The following is a 27,646-nucleotide window of genomic DNA, read 5'->3' on the forward strand; positions in this document are numbered from 1 at the left end:
GCTAGCGCCAGTAGTCAAGTTGATGAAGGATCTGCGCGTGGTGTTTGAGGACGAGATTTGCCTGCTACCAGAGAAGACCGGCGGATGTAATTTATCCAGAAAAAATTATTTTATTCACAACGGTAGAGCTGTTTTCATGTCTTAGTGTTTGTATTTAATAGCTGACACTTTAAAGCCAAAGTATAAATTACAAAACTTTAACAATTTGGCTGGTAAGTTAGTCACCGCTAACTACGTTTAATTTTTTGTTTTTGGTTCCAGAACTTCCGGGAACTACTATAAAACAATATAGATACTTTTTAAAAAAAAAAAAATTGGAAATTAAATGTCTGTATAAAACAGTGAATAATTATTTCGAATTTTAAATCGCTAAGTGATAAAGTCACGTGATACAAACATTTCAGAAGGATTAAAAAATTAGAAGTTTTTCGTACATATTGAGAGAATGTGTTAATCGGTTTTTGGAAAGAAAGTTTAACCAAAAATGACGGTTTCTGTTTGGCATTTTTGTAATTTGTTGTGTACAATTTTTATATATTATATGTAGGATGTTGATAATCTCCCCTTTCCTGTTATTAAAGGCAGCTTGATTTGCTCATTCAGGAAGTGACGGTGATTGGACTAACCACCCACGGCGCTTTCTTCTATGTGGATCTTAAGGTGGGTTCCAGTCTCACTATCCATAAATTTGTGAAAAGTTTGCACTTCAAATGTCAAAAACATGGTTTAGATTTCGTATCGAGACATTTTAGAATTATCATTCCAAATCCTTCATCTCATCTAGTAACAGATGAAAAATTTCATACTGATGAAGGACACTTAATTCAGTTAGGCTTCTGGAGGTATGCCCAGACATCTCGGTGCAGAATATTTACATTGATTGCTCAAAGTTGTTAGCAAGAAAAGTTAGACTGCATATTATGAGTTAAGGAGACACTGGTTTGTCCCTTCATTTATGGTATGCAAATAATCTTTAGATGAGAGTTAAACCTAGAAGACTACTGGGAAAGACCACATTAAATATAACAATAAGGTCTGTCTGATTGGAAATAAATGAATACATTTTATAGTGTTTCACATGACGTCTATTTTGCTTGTACTGACTGTTTCAGCCTCTTAAAACAATCAACATAGGGAGAAGTTGCTGCCATGAGTTTGAAACTACGTCTAATTGAATAAACAGACCAGCTCCTCAGTAGACGTAAGGTAAGTTAAAGCTTTTTAAAATTACATAATGCTATATAAACACAGTTAAATATGATCTCGTGGTAACAAATGCTCACAAGTTTGTTCTGAAAAATGCTTGGCAAGCATGTTGGAAAAAGCATTTGGCTAATTAAATCCTTTAATGATTATGAAATGATTACACATAAATGTCTCTAGATATGAAATAAGTGCATGTTTAATATTGCTGGGAGTTTGGGTAAGTTTGACTGTAATCACATTTGTCTTAGTATTTCAAATAAATTAATTTTGTCCAGAAATGGTAAGCTATATTTCCTGTGGAAGTTTGTCACATTTTACTCAAAATCTAGGAAATGATTTAAATATGTTGCAATTTGTTGCAATATTCTTTAACGTGTTAAGTGGGTTTGTATCTCTCTAAAAGACAAGCTGGTTTTCCAGCCAATAATTCATCCGGATGTGGTTTCCTTTGTATGAATTTGGGTTTTTAAGATTCCCATCTTCAGTGGGCAGGTGCACGCAGTAGAAATGAGGCTTGTTATTATGGATTTGTAAAATGTTTCTCTCCTGCACGCTGTGCAGGTAGAGTCGACAGCCGGGAATGGAAAAGCTATTTTAGTCTGTGGATATTCTGTTTTTGCCTCCAAATTGATCTCGACGTTACACTTTTTTCCTCCTCTGGAGCGCATCACGGAGCCGTCAGGAAGTGCGTATTGCAGACGCCGGCGCCAGGATATTAATTTTAAGCAATCGCCCCAGCACCTAACTTTTAAAGGTTTGCTGTCTGTGGAAATTTGCAAAACCTGATTGTTTTTCTACTTGAGCGAAAATGGAGCGTCCGTCGAGCTGCACGGTTCTCAGATTGCAGTGGGGAAGAAAAAATAAAAAGCCTTAAGCTTCTTCTATTTTCTGCTGCGGCAGAGTCACGGCCAATTGAAGTTTAAATGATCAATTTGGAAGCAAAGAGCCCAGTGATCAATGGCCTAATGGTACAAATACCAATGTTCTGTCAGTGTGATGTAAGAGTGCTCGAAGTGGCTCTGACAGCTTGTCTTTCAGGCCTACTGCTCTCCTCTTCTTCATGGGTAAAAAAAAAAAAGGAAAAAAACTCATCATCTGTGCGTGAATGGGGGAAGAAGTGTGAAGATTTTATAGTGTGGAAGAAAAAACGTGTGCTGGAGAGTCCATCAGGTACAAATTACCAGCACAGGACGCTGCGTGTTTTTATTGAACCAGTTTCCAGTGGGAAATTACCTTCACTCTTATACTAAAAAAAAACAAAAAAAAACATTTTTCGAGCATATTAAATGTTATACATGAAATTTAATGAAGCACGTTAGTCTGTAAATGTAGTTTTCTCCTATGTTGAGTTAAATCCTGCCAAAAATATCAATGTTGCCATCTTCTGCTCTAAACACGTAGGTCACAATATGTTGGTTCAGTTAGCCATTAGCTGTTCGAAATTGGTCATAGGAAGTGTCATGCAGAGAATAGTAAGGTTGCTATGGGTTGTATTGTGATTTAACATACCAATATCATTAAAGTTTACCAAAAATGTATGTGTGGACCAAGAACTTGAGTCTGTATCCAGCTTCAGCTTGTTTAGCACTGTTAGCATTAGCAGCAGTGCTAATGCTAACAGTGCTGAGCATCCTAATCCTCAGGCAGTCAGCAAAGGTAAATCCCTAATAACAAACTAATTATTTTTTTGTTTAGCTCTAACAATGAAAGGCCAAGCAAATGATCTAAATAATGGAAATTTGGTAAGTTAGGTATTAGGCAGGTAAATTAGGTATTAGGCACAGGGCAGTTAACAGGGTTAATGACATTCTGAGGTTTTGGTACCGGAACTACAAGATTTCCTTCATTACATTTTAAATCCTAATAAATGCTGGAGTTACTGCCGTTTTCTTCAGTTGTCTAAAGTATAGTGTATGTAGTGGGACTCCTCCCCCACAGGTTGCTTGTTGCTGGCTAATACGTTTCTCTAAGTTTTGGCCGTTTTGATAAGTTTGTGATGGTTAAAAACATGAAACAGTGACTGTGCAGAAGCTGAAGGACCTCATTGAGTGTTATTGGAAATGCTTGATGATAGCTGTTGCTACGCATGACGGCACAACTAGTTGTTGGTTTTGTGGGCGATTAATTTTCCTGAAGCAGGCCCAGATTGTATAGCTTTTTTGTAAAAAAAAATTGTTTAGCATTATTGTAAATGTAATAACCAAGATGTTATGGTAGATATAACTTGGAAGGACACAAGGAAAAGAAAGGAATGCCTCAAACATAGAAAGGAAGAACACAAAGATGAAGCAAGGAAGGAAGGAAGGAAGGAAAGAAAGTTTGGGATTATAAGTAGTTCCTCATACTCTTTATTTTCTACTTCAGATTTTTTCCAGTTGTGTAGGGAAATGTGCGCAATAGCTGTTAAATTTGTGTCACTTCTTCTAAGAAAAAATCATAAGAATCTAGTCAAATAAAATGAAATCAACTTGTTACACCAATTTTATTGGTTCATTTGTAACAGTTTGTTTCATCAGTTCAGTCAGAAAGAAGAAAACACACTGCAGTTTGCCAAGTTTGTGCTTTGATACTCTTATAAAGCCAAACACCACAGAGTCACAAGATTTCAACATAGAGCTAAATAACAAACAGGACATCAAGGACCCAGTCATCATTTAGGAAATATAATAATAAATAGGCCTCTCTTATATTATACATATTTTCATATCCTTGTATTTTTTTTTATTGCGCAACATGAAGAATATTTTCACCACCTGGAGAACATTCAAAGCACTTGCAACTGAATAAATAAACACATTTTCCACTATTGCAGTGCCAAAATTTAGCCATAAGAAAAAAAATATAAATACAAAATGTTCATGTTGCTATAGCAAATACATCCATCGTAAATATTAAGACACCTTTCGGCAGTCTGACGCCTTAAGCCTGTGAAGGGTGAGAGGTCCCGGCTGAGTCACAGGAAACGATGAAATTCATCCGCAGTCAGTCAGTGCTGTGATGTTCTGGCTCCTCACCATCGCACCACCTGGCTACTGTAATCCTCAGTGGTGACTACCTCTTCTAGCACTTTCACCTCCTCTTCTTCTTCCTCTTCCTCCACTCCTCCACCTCCCAGTCTTAGCAGCTCAACCAGATAGTTCCTGTGCAGCCGCTGCCTCTGTTGCCTCTCCTGCCGCCTCCTGATCCGCTCCTCCTGGTGCTGCCTCTGCCGGTTATCCTGGTAACGCCGCAGGAACAGCTCCTTGGCGTACTCGTACAGCTCTACGTCCAAGGCGTTGAGCCCCTCAATGCGCCACCGCACCTTTTCGCTTATCCCCACGCTCGCAGCGCGCGTGCTGTTGATCTGGGTGAAGGCCCGAATGAAGCGCAGCCCAAAAGTTCTCTCGAACAGGTACTGCGTCTTGCGCTGGAACTCCGTCAAGCCAAAGAAGGCCATGTTGCGCAGGTTCGCCTTAGCGCTGGCGAGCAGCACGCGGCCTCGCTCCAGCTCACTCATGGAGGACATGTTGTAGCACCCCACCAAACTCAGGTCAGCCAGCATGCGCACTTGACGGTTGTTGGCCAAATTCGAGGGACAGTTCATAAAGTCTGTGAGCGGCACACCAGTCCAGTCTTCCCCGCTGTAGCAAGCGGGAAGCTCATCCTGAGTGGGAGGGCGGCCATCACACATGTGGAGGGCTGTTTTCCAAGTAGCTCCACGCTGTACGTGCTTCCACTCACTGAGGTAGCGTGACACAGGATCACGTAGCATAGTGATGTAGTAGAAATTCCTGTAAAGACAGAGATGCACAAGATAAGCACGCTTGGATTAATTCAGTACAAGCTGAGGAATACGTTTGATTTGTCAGTCGGCTACCTGTAAAGTTTGGACATACTGGAGACTCAAGTCATGACTTTCACCACAGTAACTGACAGCTGGTGTGATTTGTTGGGCATGAAACATTTCTGCTAAACTTTGGCACTATCTAAACGACATTGATCCAAAAGTCTTGTACAGTTGCGGCAACATTTGCTGGTAATTGTGTTAACTAAGCCTTTTGAAGAGAAAGTGTCCATCCTTCCTTTCATCCTAAATCCATCGGGATTATTTGTTGCTCAAACTTTTACATACCTTCATCTTATTGCGATTCTCCTTTTCATTTTAATGGTGTAGAATGAGCTGATCGCCTTTGTCACTTCAGCATAAACAAATCAGTCAATTCCGAGAACACATAAGGCATTAGACACCCAGACTGATTTTGCCCTCTTGCAGATCCCTTCCCTAATGGCAGAATACACTCCCTAAAGAAGAACACATCTGCAAAGAGTTGGCAAAAAACCTTCTCCAAGAGGCCCCAAGTTCTAGCAATGGAGATACCTGGGCCAAGGCCAGGCACCGGCCAAAACCTCCTGTGACTAATTCCCACAGGACTCAAGCAGCTCAGGCCCAGCCACGAATCCACACCAAGGACAACTTGCCCCCAGGATCCCAGACCTACCTAGGGTCTCATTGTAGACCGGTAACCTATGTCTGCCAGCACAGACTCTCCAAAAGGCACCAGATGCAACTGCCAGAAAGTCACCTTTCTAAACCCCACTCAGGCAGGAACCACAGCCCCAGGGGGTGACTCTCTAATAACCCAAGCCCCAGATGCCCCAAACCCAGACACCCCCCCTCCCAACTAGGACATTGTCCTCACAGGACAAACCCAAAGACCCTCCATCCCACTTGCTGATGGTGTCAATCATATTGTGCAATTAATCTGTTATGTCCAATCTGGGAGGTTTATGTTGCATTTTTGTAGAGTGTCAGTGTTGTTCCAGATGGGTGTCATTTTTTTTCACTAATTAGCTGACTTCTGAAGGCCGTTCATGACATTGGATTTTGCTTATATTTATTAACCTTTGCAAGACTGCGTTCCTCATTTCCATCAAATTTCAAATTACATCAGCGCACGGTATTAAAAGGAGACAATTTCTATGTGTGCAGTGCAATCCTAAGGTTGATGAAAAATGTCTGGGAATAAAAAAAAAAATTAAAATAAAAAAAAAAAACACTGTTAGACACTTTTCAGCAGAGCGAAGGAGGATGAAACTATACATTAAATTTCTCATATCCTGCTGCAGTTTGAAAAAGAAACATGAGTGGGAAGAAATACCTCAGAGGTGAGAGCACGAGGAGTGCACAGAAATTCTGATTAGAGTTTAAATGAAAAAACATTACAGAGTGCGTCTGAGGATGTTAGAGAATAATGACACAGAAACAAACGCAAGCCAAGCGTGCATACAATTTAATATCCTACAAATGTGGAATTATTCTTGTTTTTGTCACATCAATTTGCCCCTTCCTACCACCAGTAATGAGTTTTCTTTTCCTTTCCTGTTTTCGAATCAGTCCGATCTGCCACAAACAGCACTTTAAAAATTGCTGTAACCTAGCTGCAAGGGAACCTTTCAACTGACAAACACGGCTTTTATTTATTTTTTTCCTTTTATCTATTGATTCGCTGATAACTACCATGAAAGTGAGGTGGCTGAATAAGCAAGGTGGGGGTGGGCTGGAGAAAATTCAATAATTTAACTTTTTTTTTCTTTTTTTTTTTTTCTTGCTGAAGGGAAGCTACATAGATAAAAGCTAAATTGAATATGGTCATCCAGTGCGTGCAGATCACTGTGACCTGATGTCACGCTGAAAAAAAAAATATAAAAGCTCAAAGCAAAAGCCGGACTTTTTCTTTTTTTTTTTTTTACTCCGCAGTTTAATACCTCCAAACCTCCAGTTAACCGCAGCACAAAGAGCTCATCTGAAAAATCTATCTGCAAAAAAATCCTCAGTTTAACAAGTTGAATTCCATTACATATAACAGCTGGCAAGAATCACCAGCTGAACTTTTTTTTTTTTTACATTTAGCTACATCATGTTTTACCTATGCTGAATTAATACATAATTAAAAGACATTGCTATTTAAAGAAACATAAGTAGAAGGTTTGCCATGAAGACATTCTGCTCAGACGAGAACTGAGCTCTTTGGAAACACAGACCAGCAGTGAAAGATAGCGACCGGTGCCTCGTTCTGCTTTTCTTCAGTGGGGACAGGAAACCTGATCAGAGTTGATAGGAAGATGGATGGAGATAAATACCAAACCCTCCACCCAGGGCGGCACTCAAGCAATCATCAGTTGCGCCCCAAACGACTTTTTTATTGTTGTTTGGCTATTTTCAAAGATTTTACAGCTTCTACACTACCTAAGAAAAACACATAAATCTGTCCATTTGCTGGAAAATTCAGACAGATTTTTCTTTTTTCATTAGTTGTTAATGTTTTCATTAGCCACACAATAAAAAAAGGTGTGCTGCCTTTTGCAGTAGGGGGTTTGTGGAGGGAATACGTCTTAGGAGGTGCTACACTGCATTTCGTCGCTTGTTGGAAAAACCCAGCGGACTGTTTTGGGCACAGTATTTACCACGTTTATTAGCCCATGTGTGTTCCTGATTGGTCAAGGCTGAGTTTGGACTGCTGCTGAGCGAAGGGTGGGCCAAGACAAACACAGTGGCACATTTCACCTTGGGAAGTGTTTGAGTTACAGTTTTTGTCAGCAAAGCTGGAAAAATCCCCCACAGTAGGACTCAAACTTCTGTTTGTCATGGATGTCCTGGAGCTGTGTGTTCGACATGGTTCACTGCACTTGTTGAATTACCTTACCACTGAGTTAAAACAAATTCAGACTATTTTACACTGAATTATGCTCCAGAATTTTTCTGCCGAATCTATCTTGAGCTGATTTTATTTTGCTTTCAAGGCCACTATCTTGTGATTCTGTAAAAACGGTATTTAATTTACTACTTTCCTATTTAGCCTTCCTGTTATCTGCATAAAATGTTCTTCTCGTTTGCTCCCTCCCAACTGAAATGAGCTGGAGTCTTGCTGAGGACAACAGTTTCCTGACATTGTGGTATAAAAATTCACATACAAATTGCTGTTGTAAAAATACTCGGTTTTGTTTTCATCGGCACGTACTTATCATGCTTTCTTTCCACCACAAGACGACTTTACTGCACTGAATTTAAAGCTATTACTTTAAAACCAGAAAGGAAGAATGCAAAAGATAAGCAGAACAAAAAACATTACCAAACTAAACATGATTCTATGAACCGTTCCGTCACAATAGCGCATTTTGGTGGACGATAAACTGTCCCAGGAATTATTGCGATAAGTGATATTGTCATTTTGAGATAATTTTCAAGTAATCTAATGGCAATTGCATAATAATGCAAGTACACCCTCTTAAATAGAAATAGACTCTTAATTTCAAACAAACTTAACAGTGGAACTGGAAGATATTTTAAATATCCAAAATAAATAAGTAAAATAATAAATAAAATGGATACTGAAGTCTCTGTAAGAAAACTGGCCTTCAAAAAAAAGCACCAGTTGAGACCAATAAACCAGACCAAAGCTTTTCTCACTCAGTCTTTGGCAGAAAGAGAGCAAAACAAAATAAACAATCATGCACATGGAAATGATTGAGCTTGTTTTAATTGATCATGATATAGTTTTATTGCTTATTGTGACAGACTTATCTGCCACTATTGGTTACACAAGCAGCTTTAATCATAAGAATTCACTTCTTTACAATGTCTCCAATGCCTTTCCTTATTTAGGACTTCTCTTTTTCTTGTACAGCAGAAGTCCCAAATGTGTTGCCACCTTTCCACATCACCTAATTTCCACTCCCATCAGAACATCTGCTCCAGATCCCCTATCATCCCTCTTGTGTATACAGCTGCCCTTTATCTGGTTCATTCTTTCTTGGTTAGTAATTCCTTGACTGGCTTTGTCTGCCAGTTTGTCTGCAAGGTGCAGGTTTCTCCGATTCCCTGTGTGTCTTAAAAGGTTTTTAAAGCAGAAAAGAATATAATGCAAAATTTCTTACGTTTTAGAAGTCAAAAAATGAGAAATGCGTGGCTTAGATTTCTTACTCTGATACCACCAAACAAAATTAAAGTACTGTGGGTTGCAAAAGTGAAAAGAAAAAAAATCAATTTCTTTGGGGTAATACACTCAGACTTACAGTTAAGAAAGCCCGGTAATTTTGGACTCTATCAGCGATGCACTGCATTAATATGCAATGAGTATCATCAGTTTAAGCCGTCATTATAAATCTGCTGTGTATTAGATGTAAAGAGATCATTAGTCGTGTACGTCTAATGATTTCACTTCACGGCTTAGCAGAAATGTGATTGAGAAAGCAGCAAAGACACCGAGTCAAGAGCACAGAGCCAAGCAGCTTCAAAGGTCGACAATTTAGCAATTAGAGCCAGACAGAAGATATCAATCAGCGGTGATATATACTTAAACGAGTGATGTGGTGATGGCACGGTACAACACGCACCCTCTGACAGACACACCACCCATAGATAATAGCAGCCCACAGTGGGAACTAAGTGAATTACTATGCCATCTTAGCGGAGTAGATTGGAAAGCGATGGATAGACGGACCAACATGAGCTCCTCACCGTAGAGGCCTTTGTTGTGCTTCCATGAGAACAGCTCACTTTTTTCCCCTCCCCCCCTGCCTATCAGCTATCTGTAACAGCTAAACCACAAGACAGGTCGATCGATAAGTGTCCATGCAAACCTGCCTTTTTGCTTCTTCGCTTTCATCGTGACCTATTGACAAAGAGCAGCAAATGTCAAAGCTCTCTAGTTACTCTTGTCAGGGACAGCGGCGGGGTCATATTAGGAAGGTCAAGAGTAATTCCTCTTGGATGCAAGGCTGGGGTTACCCAAGATGCCCCCTTTGATCGAACATTTTATCTCACGTATCATAGAAAATTGGGGGTTTTCCTCAGGCTTCCTCTTGCAGATTGGGACAAACAGCCATGCTGGATTAAGGTTCTGTCAGTGGATTGTAGAGTCTACATATTCTTTCCATACATATTCTTGAATGTTTCCTGAAACCACTTATTTCTATATATATTATAATTTTTTTTGAATGAAGTTCATCTATGATGGACACTCCAGTTTCTTCCAGAACTTCTTCTCCATGCTTTTTAAAGTTTAGTTTACATTTTGGGATCATTGTTCAAAACTCAACTCCCTCACAGATACCAGGACATTTTCACCTAGAACATCCTGATATCTAATTGAATCCATCTTCCCATACACACCCAGCTGGTTTTCAGTGCCAGAGGAACCAAAGAGGCCCCAAAGTCTCATCATGCGACACTGAAAGCAAGGTGTTGTCTTTGCAGATGCTTCGTTGTTCTCCCTGTAGACAAACTGCTGATCCATTGGACCTAAAAGTCTAGTTTTGTTTCTTTGCTCCACAGAACAAAAGCTCCTTTTGTTTGTTTTTACTGTTCTTATCAAGATGGAGATTACTTTTCTAGTGCTTAGAATCAGTATTGAGTTAAGTTGTTGTTGTTTAGTATGAGCTTTACTATGGAAGCTGAAGTCTTGCTTTAGGTTTTTTTCAGTCAGTTGAGAGCTTTTCAGCATCTCTTTGGCTGTCTCAAAGAAGGCTGAGACCAATCCAACATGCATTTTTAGAAACCTCTGAAATCAACCTTCCAAGCGAGACTTGCTTGAACGTAGCAGACAGTGGAGCGACTGTCACAGAGTGCATTGTCTGTCAAAACATCACAGTGTCAGTGAGATCATGCCCAAGCGTTCCCAAATGCAAGGTTAAATCAACTGGTCGCATTTTGCTAGCGATCCATCGAACGCCTCGTCAGTAGCCCGTCACCTTTCTCCACACAGCAAAGCTGCAAACACTATCGATCGCTTTCTCTCTGACTCTCACTGATTGTCTCTCCCTCGCTCTCTAAATCACCATCAAAAAAAAAAAAAAAAGCTACAGAGGAAACTCACAGCAGCAGATCAATATCTGCCTTGTTAATTCACTCACTGCCATCAAGGACACCATCAGGCTCACGATAAAAGCCTTGATGGAAACTATTTATACTGCCGAAGACGCAGTCCGCAGAAAAACTATGTGGATCGACAACAATCCGATTTATTTTGGCCTTTGAAATGCATGAAAACACGTCACGTTTCTTCTCAATTAGGGGTGTGGGGAAGGGTTCTGAAAAATAGCTTAATTGCAATGACTCAACCTCATCCTTATTCAATGAGTTCTATGCATCAAGTATCCACTTTTCAAGCTCTTTCAATCAGTAATCTGCCATGTTTGCACATCTCAAGGCCCAGACTGAGATAGCCAGAGCTTTAAACAGTGAAAGCTTAGGTAATGTTTGCCTAGTGACCATTTCCTTCACATATAAGATGCTTTCAGTCAGTCTGCTGACAGAGCAGGGTAAATTAAATGAACTAGGTCCATTAAAAACTGAAATATCTCAGTGGTGGGACAAAGTAAGCCCACATGAGCAGATGGTCGTAGCTCCCAATGCCGACACAGAGCTGTGAAACAAGTATGTGGATTTCAGCTTGAAATATATTGACTGATTGTAGTTGGATTTTATTACCGCACAGCTGAGAAACGATCAGAAATGAAGACTTTATTGCTCCGATTCTTCAATTTGCTGCACCTCTGCATATTTCTCTCATTCATTCTGTACTATAAAGTATGATGGCTTATTAAAGCCATTGCAGATGGTAAATTTTCCACCAAAAAACCCCCCTCAAAATCTTTTAGAATTTCAGAAATCTTCTAGAAAAAACTCGGAAATTTCTGAGCTCCAAAAGTCGAAAATGTTCTCTTTTTGAAACTCAAGGAATTTCCAAAAGTTAAAGATTTTTGACTTTACGAGCTCAGAAAATTTGAGATTATTCTGAAAATTTGAGTATTTTCCTGACAAATTTTCGACTTTTCAAGCTCAGAAATGTTCAAGTTTTTTATTTTTATTTTTTTATTTTCAAAAAAGTCTGAATTCTCACTTTTTCTCAGAATTTTGCCTTTTTTTTTCTTCAGAATTTACTTTACTCTCCGAATTCTGGCATCATTTTGAGAAAACAAATCCTCTCCCATAGTAAAGACCTTGTTTCAAGTGTATACATGAAACTTGGACACCAAATCCAGCACATTTTATGTAAAAACATATGACAGGAAAATGCCTAACTGATGCTTCTGAACTGGACAGAGACGGATGAAGTCTTCTGGCATCAGTCTTCGGACCAACAGGTCAAGCGAGATCCATTTTCACTTGTCTAATTTCTTTAATGGAGTAATTTAATTTTCCTGTGACAAGTACAGGCAGAACGATCCCCATCCCCATCTGTGCACAGCAGGCTTACTGACAAACTAACACACAGCATAGCAGACTTTCTTTTATCCTTAATCAATAGCACACTTTTTTCTAAAACATAACCCAGCTGTATGAAATGTCAGCAGGAAGCACTGCGTGGTAACGTGTAGAGAAATCCAGATTTATTGGGAGAGCGCTGATGAGAAAGGGGACCGAAGCCGCACGGCGATCCTTGCCAGTCCCATAAACGAGATGCTATTTCAGGCCATAAAAGCAAACGCCCCGGGGATGCTGGCGTAAAAAAGCGAAGGAACTCAAGAAGGGAACACCTCCGGAAAGACACGACGTCTGGGCAACCTAAAGCACCGAGATGCTTTTTATTTGTTTTATTTTAAAGCTGAAAACCAGGCGACTGAAAATCTTCATCTTCATTTGTAAAACCGAGAATTTTTCTGGTGGCTTTCTTTCATTTGGTTGTCAAAAAAGCACGCCCACGGTATGCACAGCATCGAAGACGCCCTCTGCTAAAAACAATCGGCAGCGTGAAGCTTTACTCGCTTCGGCGACTTAGCTTTAACCTTTGCTTGGTATCTTAATCTTTTACGGCTTGGTGAGGTGTCAGCTGGTGCTCGAGGTTCATGTAGATATAGGAAGAATAAACGGGAGACTGTACACTGCAAAGGTCACATCCACCCACACACAAACTGCAGGAAGGCAGGCCGCTTGTTTGAAACGTGTGAACGCTGCTTCTATCACTGATTATTCACCTTTAACATCTTCTATATGTGTATTTCCCTCTTTCCCTCGTCATATTTTGACATTCCTAAGTATTTTACCTCAGTAAATGAAAGCAAAACCAACAATGCATCAAAAATATTTTCATGTCCCTTAAGCATCTTCCCGTTTTGTAACATTACATCAACACACTACTTAAGAGGATTAGGCCACTGGAAAATGTATTTATTCTTTTTTTCAGAATTCTGACATTAAACTCAAAATTCTGACTTTACTGTTAAAAAGTATGTTTCTGACTTTTTCAGAAAACTTTAACAAACCTTCATGTATTGTTTTGGGAATTTTTGTGGCAGACCAACACAAGGTAGTGTGGTTTAAGTGAAAGGAAAATAATAAATGGTTTTCAGCATTTTTAATGTAAAAAAAAAAAATAAATAAAAAATCTAATTGTGGTTGCCCTCAAGCAAATGAAGCTGATGCAAATGGACACTTTGTCATTTTTTTTTTAAGATTTGCTTTATAATTGTTATGTTCTGTGTTTTCTGTGTAGTTATTTTTGAGGTTTCCTGTGTTTAGACCTGTTCCTGTCCTGTCTTCCCTGTTGATTGCTCCCCAGGTGTGTCTCATTCCCTGATCACCCTCCCTGTGTATTTAAGTCCACCTGTTGTCTTTGTCTCTTGTCGGGTCCTTGTCTAATGTCAGTTTTGTCTGTTGTGTGCTGGCCAGTTGAACTGGATGGTCCTGGTGAAGCTTAGCTCTCCTATTCAGTCTTCAGTGTCATCAGTGGCTACCGGTAATTGCTAATGCTAACCTCTCTGCCGTGCTGCCTGTCATCCTGGACTGTTTTGAGCTTCCTTCATTAAATCACATCATTTTCACTACAACCTGGGTTCAGCCTGTGTCTCTCCTCACCACCTCAAACCCACTTCCTGACAATAATGATGAATTCACATGAATGGAAAAAGGTTGGATACTGCACAGTATTTTTCCTTAGTTAGCGATGTTTCATTTCTTCCCCTTTTAAGGTCACTGTCCTAAAACATGACAAGGAAAGTTCTTTTTGTTGTTGGGAATAGCTTAAAAATGTTTTTAAACCAGCATAATAAAAAAAATGACCTAAAAACTCAAGACCTTTCTTCAATCAAGGCAAAAATCCTTAACCCTACAATAATTAGCTGCATGCTTTACAACAAAGTATTCTCATGTAAAAAACACAAGAATGGAGAAAATAATGGCCCTTGATTACTTTAAGCTTGGGTTCTACACAGTATGAAAAGTTTGAAAATCTTTGGTTTTGATCAGTGCATTTTAATGAAGTCCAGACCTAAATCCAGTTTTCAAATCTCCAACACTAATGAATAATTAACAGATGCTCTCTATCCAATCTGAGTGGACTGTATTGTAGCTGTAATGTGACGCAACATAAAAACTAACGGTACTGTATGCTTTAAGGGTAATTGCCTAGTTTTCTTTATAGAATGTCTAGCACAGATTTGGTCGCCTGCGATGTCTGATCCACAAAACGTTCTGCAGTCCCAGTCCGCGAGTTCAAAATGCAAATCCGGACGCCTGGATTAGCACTCTTCGTTCCTCCTCCCCCCTTCCTTCGAAGCATTATAAAACCTTTCTTAGACTGCCCCTAATCCCAGCAAGAAGTGTGGAGATTACCAAGATCCTCTGAATATCTCTGACATCGCTGTGTGCTGCAAGGAGTTTCTCTTGTTGGGTTTATTTGATAAGTGTCTTCAGTCTTGTCCCATATTTCGTCATAGGATTACGTCTTTAAACAAGATTTTTAAAATTCAATTTAAACAAGAAGGCTTCTTTCTACTGACAATCTGCAGCTTTTTTAAATTCTTGTTTCTGATATTATGAGATACTCTCATTCCTTACTCTGGAGAGAGCTTAACATCTCTTAATTGTACATTATTCAATCCAATAAAATAAACAAGGAAAAAGGTCAGTAAAGTTAAAATGATCACTTGCTAAGAAGTTATATTATGCCCATGTTCAAAGTCATTCTGCTATAGTATTTTCATATAAAAAAGGGGTTTCCATCCACTTGTATTATTACATTTCCTTTTATTTCCAAGGCATATAGGATTATTTTCTACTTCTTTTGGTTTTGTTTGTCCCTTTGTTCTCAAGTGACTAAAATTAGATTTGGCAAAGGGGGACTTTAGTATTTGATGTCTTTGTGAAATCTATTTTTGGTCATAAATGGTGAGTACTACACTAGTAGCTGTAAAATGTTACATTACCTCTAGCCAGTGAATTGGCTATGATATTTTGTTTCCATTTGACCACTCAAGATATATATATTTTTAGAATTATACAGATATTTCTGTAGTTAATTATTTCAGATTTATTTTTGTAAGTTTGTTTGTTTTAAAGCACTTTTCAAATGATGTAATTTATTTTGGGGGAAAAGCTATCCAGGCCACCATTATTGCCCTGTGTGCAAGTATATTAATCCACACCTCTGGTCCTAAAAACTGCCATCAAGTCTGCAGCACTATCACAATCGGATGTAACTCTGGAGTTTGACTAGGCCACCCCAAAGCATTTTTGTTCTTGGTCTGTTTTTGATGCAATTTTGCTTAAGTTTAAGATTAAAAACTGATGGGCAGATATTCTCCTTCCTTCCTTCATACTATGACCACCATGTTTAATAATTTGGTTATCCTTTTTGCCTATCTTTTTTTTTTGTTTGTTTTTTTTTGTTTAATTTTTGGCATACCTTCCAAAGAAATTCATTTTACGCCACAGACTGACTTTTTTGGAGGGTTTTGTACTTTAACGTCATCCCTATTTCTAGCATTTATGAAGTTAGCGTATTTATAGTATAGCTAACTGACATTTAAGCTAGCTATTGGAAAAGAGAAACACAATGTTCCATTAAATGTATTTCATTTTCTAGAAAGAACAAAAGTTTATTCCAACAAATCTCTAAATACAAGAAATCCTTATTGGGTTAATATTTCATACAAATGTACTTTTTGGTAATTTCATTCAGAAAAAGTTAATGGATTTAGCACACTGTTAAGCCTACATATTAATCTATAAAGTATATGATTTTGACATATAAAGTGTAGTAAACCTGGTAAGCGTTTTCTTTTTTGCATATTTTTTTATGTTGCAACAGACTGCACTAACAAGCTGGTGCTTTAAAACGCTGCCCAAATAGGAACACCAAATGTCAACACCTTATCAGCAAAAAGCTGACGTCATTTGCCCCGAATCCACCCGTAAGCCAGGGTTGTGTGAGAAAATGAGTGTGAATGCACACCAAACGCTGAATCTTTTTAATCTTCGTCAGCCTACTTTTCAAAAAGATCTACATCTTCACCTTTACCTAAAAATACACTTCTCAGGTTGAAAGGTGATAATAAAACCTGCAAGATCCACAATATAAATTTTTTTATTTTATTTGAATACCTGTAAGTGTCTATGCAAAATCAGAATAGTGAGGACAATAGAGTAATTTAAAAAATCTGTTCATAGCAATGATTTCAGAAAAGCTCAACAAATAAAATGCTGCCAAAGGTCATTGCGGTCTTCTTGTCCTCTAAGCTAAAGAACATACATAGCAAATACAATTTTGCCTACTCTCAAAGTTGATGTATTACAGTGTTTTAACCCACAAAATAACGACAATTTTGACTGTGATAATTATTGTTTAAAAATTATAAAAATGTTACTAGAAATAAGAACATTGACCATCTGACCTGTAAATAATATCCATCCAAAGTTTGGAGGACTTTTTACAATATCTTAGCAAATGATTTGATCGAAATTTCAGCTGATGTCTGAAAAAGATGCTAAAATTTTAGATATCTACACTTTAATTGATTAGGAATTTACCAGTAGTTTTCTTGTCGGCAATTATTGAGTTTTTTATTTAGCCTGGAGTCATTTTTACAATTTTATATTTATGTCTCCAAGTGGGACCACCACCTCCAGGAAGGTTGGGTGTTTTGTAACCTGGGTGGATGACAATAGTGGAGATTGGACGATCCTTGTTTCTGGTACCATAATCTGGCTCTTAGGACTTAGAATGCCACCTTTGGTTGAGCCATGCCAGGTAGGTGTGTGTGGGAAAACTCTTCAAGCAGTTTGGTCTCTTAAAACCAACTCTAGGAGTGCAGGACTCCTTTCTAATCCATAGATGTCCAGGTAAGCCGGACTGATGAATGAGGGGATTCTTGCAGACCTCTGGCTGATGCATCTGTGAAATCCTGTCTGGTGAGCAAGAGGATTGTTTCCTTATGATTTTGAGTTGCAAAAGGGAATGTTTTGACTGTTCATTAGCTAAGATTACCTAGTCTTGTTGGGGTTTGGACCTTAACGTTATTTTGAGGTTTGTTATTATTGGACATATGGCGTTGACTCTTTACAATTCTGTTAAAGAAAGAGTAGATGTGTCAACTTATCACCACCTGCTTGAGAGTTTAATTCGTTGGTGAGAGAGACTGCCCTACCGACCTGATGAACCCAAATGTGACGGTGAGCTCAGATCACCTGATCTACAGTGTATACCTTCAGAATAGTTAAACCCATGTCTCTAGGTTATCTTCAGTAACCTGGCATGGCTCACCCAAAGGTAACTTTCTAGTGGAGTAGAGAACAGGGTCAGTATGTCTTCCAGGACCTTTGGTCTGAAGGTCATTGGTTCCAGTTGTTTTGGCAACCAGAACGGATAGAAGTGGTGATAGAAGATGAGCATCAGAACAGGGAGTACTTTTGGGCTTATTTAGTACTTGGAACTCCTAAAACATCAGACAAGTACCAGGTGGCCAGAAGGACTACATCCAAGTCAGCTGAGGTTAGTCAGGTATCTTATTAGAGCCCTGCTGGGCTCCTTTCTTTGGAAGATTCCCTTTGGAGATTTTTTGGGTATGCCGAAAAAAATCTCCTGCTAAGAAGTGTATTAAACGCTGGGCCTCGAGGGCTGATGTTCTGCAACTTTTAGATATGTCTCTGCTTCAACACACCTGAGTCAAATAATAAGGTCATTAACAGGTCTCTAGAGAACTTGACTGCACTAAGGAGGTACTTCAACCATTTCAGTTAAGTGTGTTGTACGAGGGACAAATCTAAAAGTTGCAGGACACCAGCCATTAAAGCCTAGAGTTGAAAACCCTGGCACTAGTGAGAAAGTATATCCTTTGTGGCCAAGTATCCGCCAGAATGAGCTGGAGAGTTTAGTTGGGCAGAGAGATGTCCAGGATTCTCTCATTGACCTGCTACCCCTATGAGCCAATCTCTGATTACTGGAATGCAGTGACAGAGGATGGACTTTTATTTTATTATCTTTCTGTATTTTAAAACTGAAACCTTTAGTGCTGTTGTCACCCCAGTTATTATATTCTTACCAGAAGAATAGCTCGAACCTTAAGTACGGTGCCTTTTTTTAAAAGTACAAGTACAAGCTGAAATCTGAAATAATGAGGTTCATTACAAGGTTACACTTTCTAAGTGCTCCATATGAGGCCTGCGGCCGAGATTAAGCGTGGCAGAACAGTGACTGAAGCAGGTTTACCGTCTGGTCTTACAACAATTACATTACCTGCTGTGATGCGAGTGCTGTAACCCCATGCTGAAAGAAAAGCCCTACAAAAGCAATTAGTTAGCATTCAAAGACACTTCTTCTGGGTTTTAGTTTAGATTTTTTTCTCAAGTTGAAAAAGAAAAGAACTCATGAAGATGGATAGATGTAAATGGATAAAGGATGGAAAGAGCAAAGGAAGACACCAGCTAAAGAAGACTTGGTTACAAATCTCTTAATCAAATCTCTTTACTAGCTTGTTGGTGTGCTCTGTAAACAAGATTCACATACCGCATTAATCTAACAAGCTCTCGTTAACTAGGGAGCTCACTGGTGCTTGTTCCCTTCCAGTTCTTGGTCGTTATTCCTGCATATCAGAACATACTTATCTGTCAAAGACACAACATAGAACATTCCCAGTGCAGGCGTGGAGGCACTTATGTAACATTGAGCAGTTGTCTGCGTTTTTCACGCTTTCATTAGTGGTGGAAGGATGTGTAGGAGAGAGGTGATTTCAAGGTGACTGTAAAGTGCATCTCTAAAGCAGACAGATGGAGTGTCTGTGTAACGGACCAGCAGGAACGGGAACATACACCAAATGTACAAAATATTCGTCTTTTCCTGTGATGGCGGTAAGATTAGTTTAGGTGAAAGCCTAAAGATCCCTTCACGGATTACCTCTGTTTATGTTTTCTTGCCACGTTGAAATATTTTAGCTTTCAAGCATTTTTTTTAATATTAAAGAAAAATAGTAGTTAAAAAAATCACGTGAAATCGTAGCCCTTTTCCAATAAATGAGAATAAATATTCCCACCATGACAAAATTTTACATATTTAAGGCCGCCCTGCATTTTGAATGAATCAAACACATCTTGTGGCCTCAATTTTAGATGCAAGAATTTAAGACTTTTTTTAAGAAATTGAAAACTGGATTCTGCATTTAAACAACTTATGTCTGTCTGATGTCAAAAATCTGATCTGAAGCTCAACAATGTGTCCACTGACAAACAATACCGTCCTACATTTTGTACTCCTAATATTCTGTAAGCAGTATGAAGAGAGTAGTGAAGAATTTGTGGGTCATCCTCCCATAAGAACCCCTCCGAGGCCCAGATATTTCATTAGTTGATAGATGGTGAAGAATTAAGCGAGTAGCAAATTTAGACAGCTCCGCATATTTCTGTCTATTAAATAACCGCCCCGCAGAAACATTATGGCCACAAAAACATAAAGTTTAAAGTCTACAGCATAGAATTATACTACACAAGACATTTTTACTCACCTTGTTTTGCTTTTTTATCATTAGAAAATGCAGAATTTTACCACTTTATGCCCTAAATAGAAGGCGGAACTTTTTTTTATTAATCAGTATGATTCCAATAGAACCATAGATGCAGTGTTTATTGATCTGACCCCAGGTAATCATCAAGATTTTAAGAGGTTGGCTATAAGACAAGCTGGGATGAAACAACCCCCTGTGTTTAAATCGTTGGACCAAAAAAATGCTCATACTTTCCATCATTTTGTTGGTTTAGTGCAACAAAATGCCAGTCTGCTCATCCCTTAACCATAACGCTTGGCCCTCTATTTCCAACTATTGCCACAAAGTGCTACAATGTCTTACAGATGGTCTTTGAAGAAGTTGTAGGTAAACAAGTGCAAACTCCAGATGGCGATATAAAGAAGTCTCACGTCTTATTAGTAAAATTACTTTTAGCAGACTCATGAATCACACCTTTCTATGCACACTTAGAGAGTTCTTTCAGTTTTTATATATTTATTTAATTGGTTAAACAAAATCTGTTAACTAAAGCTTATAGGGAGAAATATAATGTCTATTATTTCAAGTAATTAGAACAAATATCTAACAAAGCAAACTAATGGTGAACATGGTGCCTGAAGAAACCAGGAATGATCAGCCTATCAAAAGTAGATTTTTGACCAATTTGCAGGTGATGACAGTGAACTACATGGAGTCTGAAACTGACCATTCACCAAAAGTTTTAACTTCATACATTTTACATACGATTAGAACAGTCAGTAGCTATTCTACTAAATCAGATAGTACTACAGTAGCATTGTGTGGATAGAGATACTTTAGTGTCAGAAAGAAGAAAATAAAGAAAATAAAAGTTGGTTTTGATGTGCAAACATTTGCAGTAGAGGAAATAAAACAATCAAGGCAAAAACAAAGTGAGTAAATTAGTAAATTAGTTTTCTCCTTTTTGAGCTTTTAAACTATCTGCCATGACACATGTAGGATTTCAAAATGTTGGGAATCCTATATGTAGGAATCCTTGAAAGACTCAAGGTAGAAATATTTCCAGTTTAGAAATGACATGGAGAAGCTACTGTTACATCTAGCAATGGTAATGGTGGTAAAGGCTAAAATTGCTTGTAAAAATATTTTTAACAAGTTCCCTAATCAAATATTTTAGAGTTTTTCTCCGCTTATTTTATTGAGCTGTTTGTATCTTCAGTCTGCCTTTCCAATTTACATAAATTGTCGATGTTTTTTCACTATTGGTAAGGGTTGAAGAAGTTGAACTGATGAGATGGATAATGGAGAACAGGGCAGGTGCTCTGAAATATGCATCAGCTCCTACTCCAGAGAACATAAATAGGCTTAAACCTAAGAAATCATTGCAACTTATAAATATTATAAATTTAGAAAGTTCCATGTGATGGTAAACAACCTTAATTTGACAGAAAATCCATAACCCTCAACTCATGTTTGATAGTTTTCCAAGACCTGAGCTTTTACAGGCCTTCTTCCCTTTATGCTGTGTAAATAATTTACCAGGAAGAAACAGGGAATCAACTGAGTACTACATATTAGAGTATCAAAGTATAGTTTTATATTACACAATACACATATATATATAAATAGATTGATAGATATCCCATAAGCCTCATTTTGAAAACTGTATCAAAACCTTCTGGATGTAGCCTCAAGACAAGTGTGGGCGGTCTCCTTCCCGTTCACGTCTGACTGCATCCTTCTTGCTATATATGCAACCTGTATAAGATGAGGTATCCTTTCAGATAAACATATTGTGAAAATTTGGACCTCTATAGCAATAAGATGAGAGAAAAATGTCTGAATTCACAGTTGTCTCATAACATCAGGTAGAGGAAAACTTGGTGACCAAAAAAAGCATTACAGAGACCAAAAAAAAAAAAAAAAAAACCATGACTGCAAACATGCACACTCATGCACAAACTCAGCTCAATTCCCCGCGCTGCCATCTACGTCTGTGTCACAATCCATGATGGACCTTGAAGTGACAGGAAAAGAGCCTTTCAGTACCGACAGAGCCCGGTGAGAGCGCGGATCATCCCTATGTGGCCCTTACTAGGCAATCTTAACCTTAAAAGACCAGGAACCTTCACCGAATTGTTTTTCTTTTTTTCATGCGCGTTATATATATATAGATATATATATATACTGCTTATTTGACATTTCTGTCTTTAAAGCTGTGCAGTCAGGAAACCAAGTGGGCATCATCCTCGGGGAAATCAAAACTCAGAACGACAGATTTGTGACACAGGTCGCCTGGCAATTTCTCAGAAAACGACCGAGTTATGATGCATTTGGCTCAAATTCGACACCCTCCTTTGTAAAACAGACATATTGTAAATGGAGGAATCACTATAAGTGCTAGTAAACAGGTTGAGATCTGTCCTTGAGGAAACCGCTGAATCTCTCCGAGGAGTTGGCCCTGTGAACTCCTTATGGCGCAGTAATAAAGGATGTTTCACTCCAATATCAAATCATCTGAAATATAAGGCAATCCTGAAGGAAAGCCTGTTAGAAGCAGATGGTTCTGAACCAATGAAATGGTTCAAATCAAATCATATCTATATCTTTAGAATGTCCTAGTCAAAGTGCAGACCTGAATCCAATTGAGAATTTGTAACAAAATTGCCCAAGAGTGGATGTTTTCCACCTATACCTTTTCCCAATAGTTTTGTCAAAATAACAACTTCATTTCCCGATGGTTTTCTTGAGATAATAAGTTAATCTGGAGAAACCAACCTTTGTTTTCTGGAGATTGCGAGATGACTGATCTGATCACTAAACCTGATTCATTTTCATGTTCATTCCTTCAAATGCCTTCTGCCGTGGCACACATCTTATGTTGAGAAACCAGACTTTGTTTTCTTGAGATTAACTCCTTATCTCAACAAAATCATTGGGAAATTAGCTCATTATCTTGAGAAAACAACTGGGGAAAAAGCACATGCGGAAAACAGGAAATGAAGTCATGAACTCATTAAAAGCATTGGGAAATTAACTCGCCATCCTCTAGAAACAGGAAATTGACTCACTATCTCAAGAAAACAAGAAATTAAGTCACTATCTTGGGAAAACCATTGGGAAATGAAGTTGCTATATCAAGAAAACCATTGGAAAGTTAATTCGTTATCTCAAGAAAACACTAAAATAACTCAGTTCCAACAAAGTCATTATCTCTAGAAAACCATTGGGATCTGAACTCGTTATCTCAAGAAAACGGGAAATTAATTCGTTATCTTGAGTAAAAGGGAAATTAACTCGTTATTTCGACAAAACCTTTAGGAAATCATTACCTCAAAAACAGGAAATTAACTCCTTAACTCAAAAAAAACTCGAAGTTACGTAGTGATCTTGAGAAAACCATTAAGAAAATAACTTATCTCGAGAAAATGAGGAAAAATTATATACGCTCTCGTTTTCCGTATGTAACCAATACTTTGTGCTGATAGATGCACATTATATAGAGGCTGTCAATTGACAAAATGCAAGCAGTCTTGAGGAATATTCACTTATCAACACCCACATGTGCCAGTTGAGCACTTACTTGCTCTGTGAAACATGACTCTGAATAAAATGCACATTTGATTCCATCTTTAATCATGAACTCAAGGCAGCCAGCAGTGCTGTTCTTTGATGACTGCTGTTTTCCTCTTGTCCAACATTATACTGAATGGACAAGTGACGGCTGGAGTGCTGTTGACTCACCCATGGTGTTGATTTTTAAGACACCTCTTCAAAACTATTTCCAAGTGTTAAATTAAGTCTGACGGCTGCCACTTAGGGGGGCAAATGGATTCCTGAGGATTCTTTAAGGCCCTCCTTGGTCTCGCCGACACACGCTGGTGCTCTCAGTAACATATGGAGATTTGCTCTCTGAACTAGCTGCAAGCCAAATTGGCTTCGAACACATAAGCCACACACCTCAGAGGACCCTGTCGGCTTAAGTGATTTATTCTCTTAAGATTAGCCATGTTGCTGCTGTAATTACAGGAAACTGAAACAGACCTTTCAGATCAGCAGGAGCCCTTTTTCCTCCTGGCTGGGCCCCGAATGCGTTAGAGGCGACTCTCCGGTGCTGACGTGTGCTGTGCTTGTTAACGCCGCATCTTTATCACCTTTTTACCCGGCTATACTTGCCAATAAGGCATCACACACCCAATTTCCTGTTATGTGACTTTATTTGGAGTCGTCTGATGTTTTTGTGGCCAATAAGGGTAAATAAGATAAATCTTGTGTAAGACCTGTTAAAACTACCAAGTCAAACAGAAAAAACTTATAATTTATCATGGTAAGTGAAGCTTCTGATTATCTGAAGTAACATAAAATACATATGCTTTGCTGTTTAAAGAACAGATATCACCTGCCCAATAATAATAGTAATAATACATAAAGCTTCATTTAGTGAGTAATAGTCCATCTTTAAAGGTGGCCAAAAAAAGACAGTTTGGGTATTCAATGTTGGCTAATGGTAAAAAAAAATGGTTTAACTTGGAAAATTTTAACCAGTAATGTTTATTTCTACTTGAATGTTGGTACAGTCAAAGACACAAAGTGTTTGTTTTTTTTTACAGGGGAAACAATGACGACTTAAAACAATAAGCTCACTTTTAATTCAACAGGTAGAAACAACTTTTCCATACGATGCCAGCCCCAAGGATTTTTAACATTTTCTACTGTTAATTTTAATAAGCCAAACCTTGAACATCTTTTAAAAGTTTTTACTTTTTTATTTCTATTAGCTTTCTATCATTGTGCGTTCACTGGCATAAAGAAGCTGAAAATTTCACATGAAACAGTGAATTAGGAGGAGGCTTTGTGTTTTCATCCAATGGCAAATGTTGAGAATTGCTTCATTTTTTTTTTTTACTAATTACTTCATTTTCTCTTTTTTATTTTCATTTTGTTGTCATCTACATGTGTTGGTGCGTTCAAAAACATAAAGAAAACCAGATTTTTCAATTGAAATGCTAGAAACTGAGATATTTTTATGTCTAAAATACTTCAAAACAATATTGTAGAAGTACTAATATAATGAAGATTCAGGCTGAATAATGACATCCAGAAACAACCTTATTTGCTTAATGTTACCTTTCGATTTGACATGTTTAAATATAAGAATTATATTTATGTATTCATTTTTTTACTTTAGCTGTGTCAGCTCTTGATGTTGGTGGACTGAATGTCATAAAAAATAGGACATTTTGACAAAAGTGAGATTTTTATTGCAGAAATGAAAGGGGGGAAAAGTCCGTTACATATCAGATGGGTGTTTTGTTTACATTTTTAATTAATAACTTATATATCCATCCATCCATTTTTGCATATTCACTTAATCATTGCAAGGTGACCAAGAGACAAATCAATCTAAAAGTGGTGATTTTGAACTATCAGAGGAAGGTAGAGTACCCAGAGAGAACATGCAATCGCCATGCAGAAGGATCTTCTTGCTGCAAAGCAACAACTCTACAAATTGCGTCACAGTTAAGTCCCCCCTCCGACTCTCTCATACCTCCAAACTACAACTATAACTGCATTTAATGACATAAAGAAAATCTGAATATGTACATTCAATATAGTAAAGTATTTGTGGCACAAAATTGAGCACACAACTTCTTTATTACATTGTCTCAAATACCTTTTTTTCTTTCGTTTTTTTTTGCTGAGTCATTGTTGCATAAAGAAAGTTGCAATTTGAACAAAGGAAAGTAAGACTTACATATTGTTTTATTATGCTAATTTTAGGATAGTTTTTTTTCTCCTCGTCTCCCTTCATTGGAACATCTAGTTACCCTAAAAAAAACATCAAAACTGTTCAAAACGGTTTGAATTTAGAATTGGAAATTGACTTTCTTATTGTGAATTAAAACGATATTAAGTCAAAGTGTCACATTATTTTAAAGTGAATTATCCAAAAATAACCTCTAAATACCCCTATCTGCACTGGGATAAAGTGAATGAATGCAACATAATTTTGCATTCAAATTACAGTTTGACTTGTTTTTAATTTTTCTTTGCACTCTTTAAAAAAATTGTTGTTGAATTGTTGAAACTGACAGGACAGATCAATGCCTGCATATTTGGCTGCTTACGCACTGAATTGTTTGTGCGCCTGGCTAATACGAAAATCAGAGTGTGGTGCACTCACTTTTTGTTCTTCTGGACATTCTTCTTGTCCTTGTCCTTCTTGTTCATCACAACCGGCACGCAGCTCGTCAGCTCCGTCCAGTCGGCGTGCAAGCCGCAGCTCCAGCCAGTGGAGAACCGGGAGAAGAGCCACGACTCGGCTTTGCCTGGCCGGTGGCAGGTGCACTTCCTCTGGCCAGGCATGCAGTCACACGGCTGCTCCAGCTGGATGTTTTTCACCAGGTGCCTACCGAAAGTCGTCCCGCCGGTCTTCTGAATGTGCAGGAACACCATCACATCATCCCCTCGGATGTTGAAGTCGACGTGCCTGTCCAGGTCCCGCTCCGTGAAGTTGAACTTGGATGTGATTTTGGCCGGGAAGTCCTCGTCCGCCTCCGGCTCCGAGTAAAGCGAGTCGAACGCCGGCAAGCGCTGCTGGACGAGCCCCTTCTCGTCACTTCTGAAGCGGCAGGTGTTGCTGTCCGCCGGGCACACATACTGGTAGCCGATCATTAGGAAAATGACCGCAGCAATGGGGATGAAAATGAGTCTGCTGAACTTCTCCTCCATGGTGGGGGTATGTGAATCACGCCACCGGCACAAACCTGAACGTGATGCCCGAGTCGCGCGCCTGTCGCCCCGGTCTCATCCTGCACGTTCAGCCTGGACTCGCGATGCTGCCGCCAGCTGAAACTGAAGCTGAGGTCCCAACATGAACACTTCCAGCACTGGACTGGCCTCGTCCCGCACCAGAACACCTCACTCCGCAAACTTCACGCTGTCAATAAAGCAACGAAGGCTAATGACACATGTTTCGCTTTTAAAAAGTGACAAACTGTCAGCGGCAGTCTTTCGCAATGCAACCGGGACGGAAACGATTCATCCCCGCGTTCAAGCGTCCGTGCTCGGCTGACCTGCCAATTGCTGATCGGTATCTGAGCTGGTGGGTCCAACGTCAAGTTCACCAAAATCAACAATGGGAGTTCCGGTTTAGACTTTCTAAATAAAACGTGAACTTACTTAGTCACATTTTCTTCCTATCATTTTTTTATGACAGATATTTTTTTGAAGTTAAAAGAAATAAAAAAGAATGACGCAACATTTGCTTGTCGAGTAAACTGAAGGTGGTCTAATGCCTTTGATCTGTTTTTCTTCCAGCATATTACCAATCACCCTTTGTTGCTATAGATGGCTTATGTAGGTTCTATATAAGTTTTTAATTCATATTCTGCATTAATAAAAATACAATTATTTTTAAAAAGTATTTAAACATTTTCATATTTTGTCAGATCACAACCAAAACTTCAGGATCTAAAGCAATATACAAACTCAAAGTAGCACTTAAGGATAAAGTAGTAGGAAAAGGAAACATTATTTTCATAACATTTTACGGGGTATTTTTTTTAAAAGAAAAATTTAAAAATATGGCATGCAATAAAAAAAATCCAGTCACACCAACCACCTACTTAGTAAATTAAGCCCACATTTTTAACTTCAGTGAATCCTATTCTTTTGTCATACTTCTTTCTGCTCATTTAAAAATGTG

At 38.5% G+C, this 27,646-nt stretch overlaps 1 protein-coding gene and 1 long non-coding RNA gene across 2 annotated transcripts; one reads left to right on the top strand and one right to left on the bottom strand.

The window, feature by feature from the left end:
* On the top strand, window positions 1-8,649 carry LOC103147196 (uncharacterized). The gene is made up of 4 exons (XR_477244.2): window positions 1-86; window positions 582-660; window positions 1,113-1,206; window positions 5,459-8,649. It is a non-coding gene; the product is annotated as an uncharacterized LOC103147196 (long non-coding RNA).
* On the bottom strand, window positions 3,668-27,161 carry LOC103147195 (heparan-sulfate 6-O-sulfotransferase 3-like). Its single transcript, XM_007565425.2, has 2 exons — window positions 26,123-27,161; window positions 3,668-4,976 (listed from the first exon to the last, which is right to left on the bottom strand). The coding sequence occupies exons 1-2, from the start codon at window positions 26,668-26,670 to the stop codon at window positions 4,217-4,219; spliced, it is 1,308 nt and encodes a 435-aa protein (XP_007565487.1). The 5' UTR covers window positions 26,671-27,161; the 3' UTR covers window positions 3,668-4,216.
* Between the last annotated feature and the right edge of the window lie 485 nt (window positions 27,162-27,646).

Source organism: Poecilia formosa, unplaced genomic scaffold (assembly GCF_000485575.1).
Source record: "Poecilia formosa unplaced genomic scaffold, Poecilia_formosa-5.1.2 Scaffold175, whole genome shotgun sequence".
NCBI classification, from domain to species: domain Eukaryota; kingdom Metazoa; phylum Chordata; class Actinopteri; order Cyprinodontiformes; family Poeciliidae; genus Poecilia; species Poecilia formosa.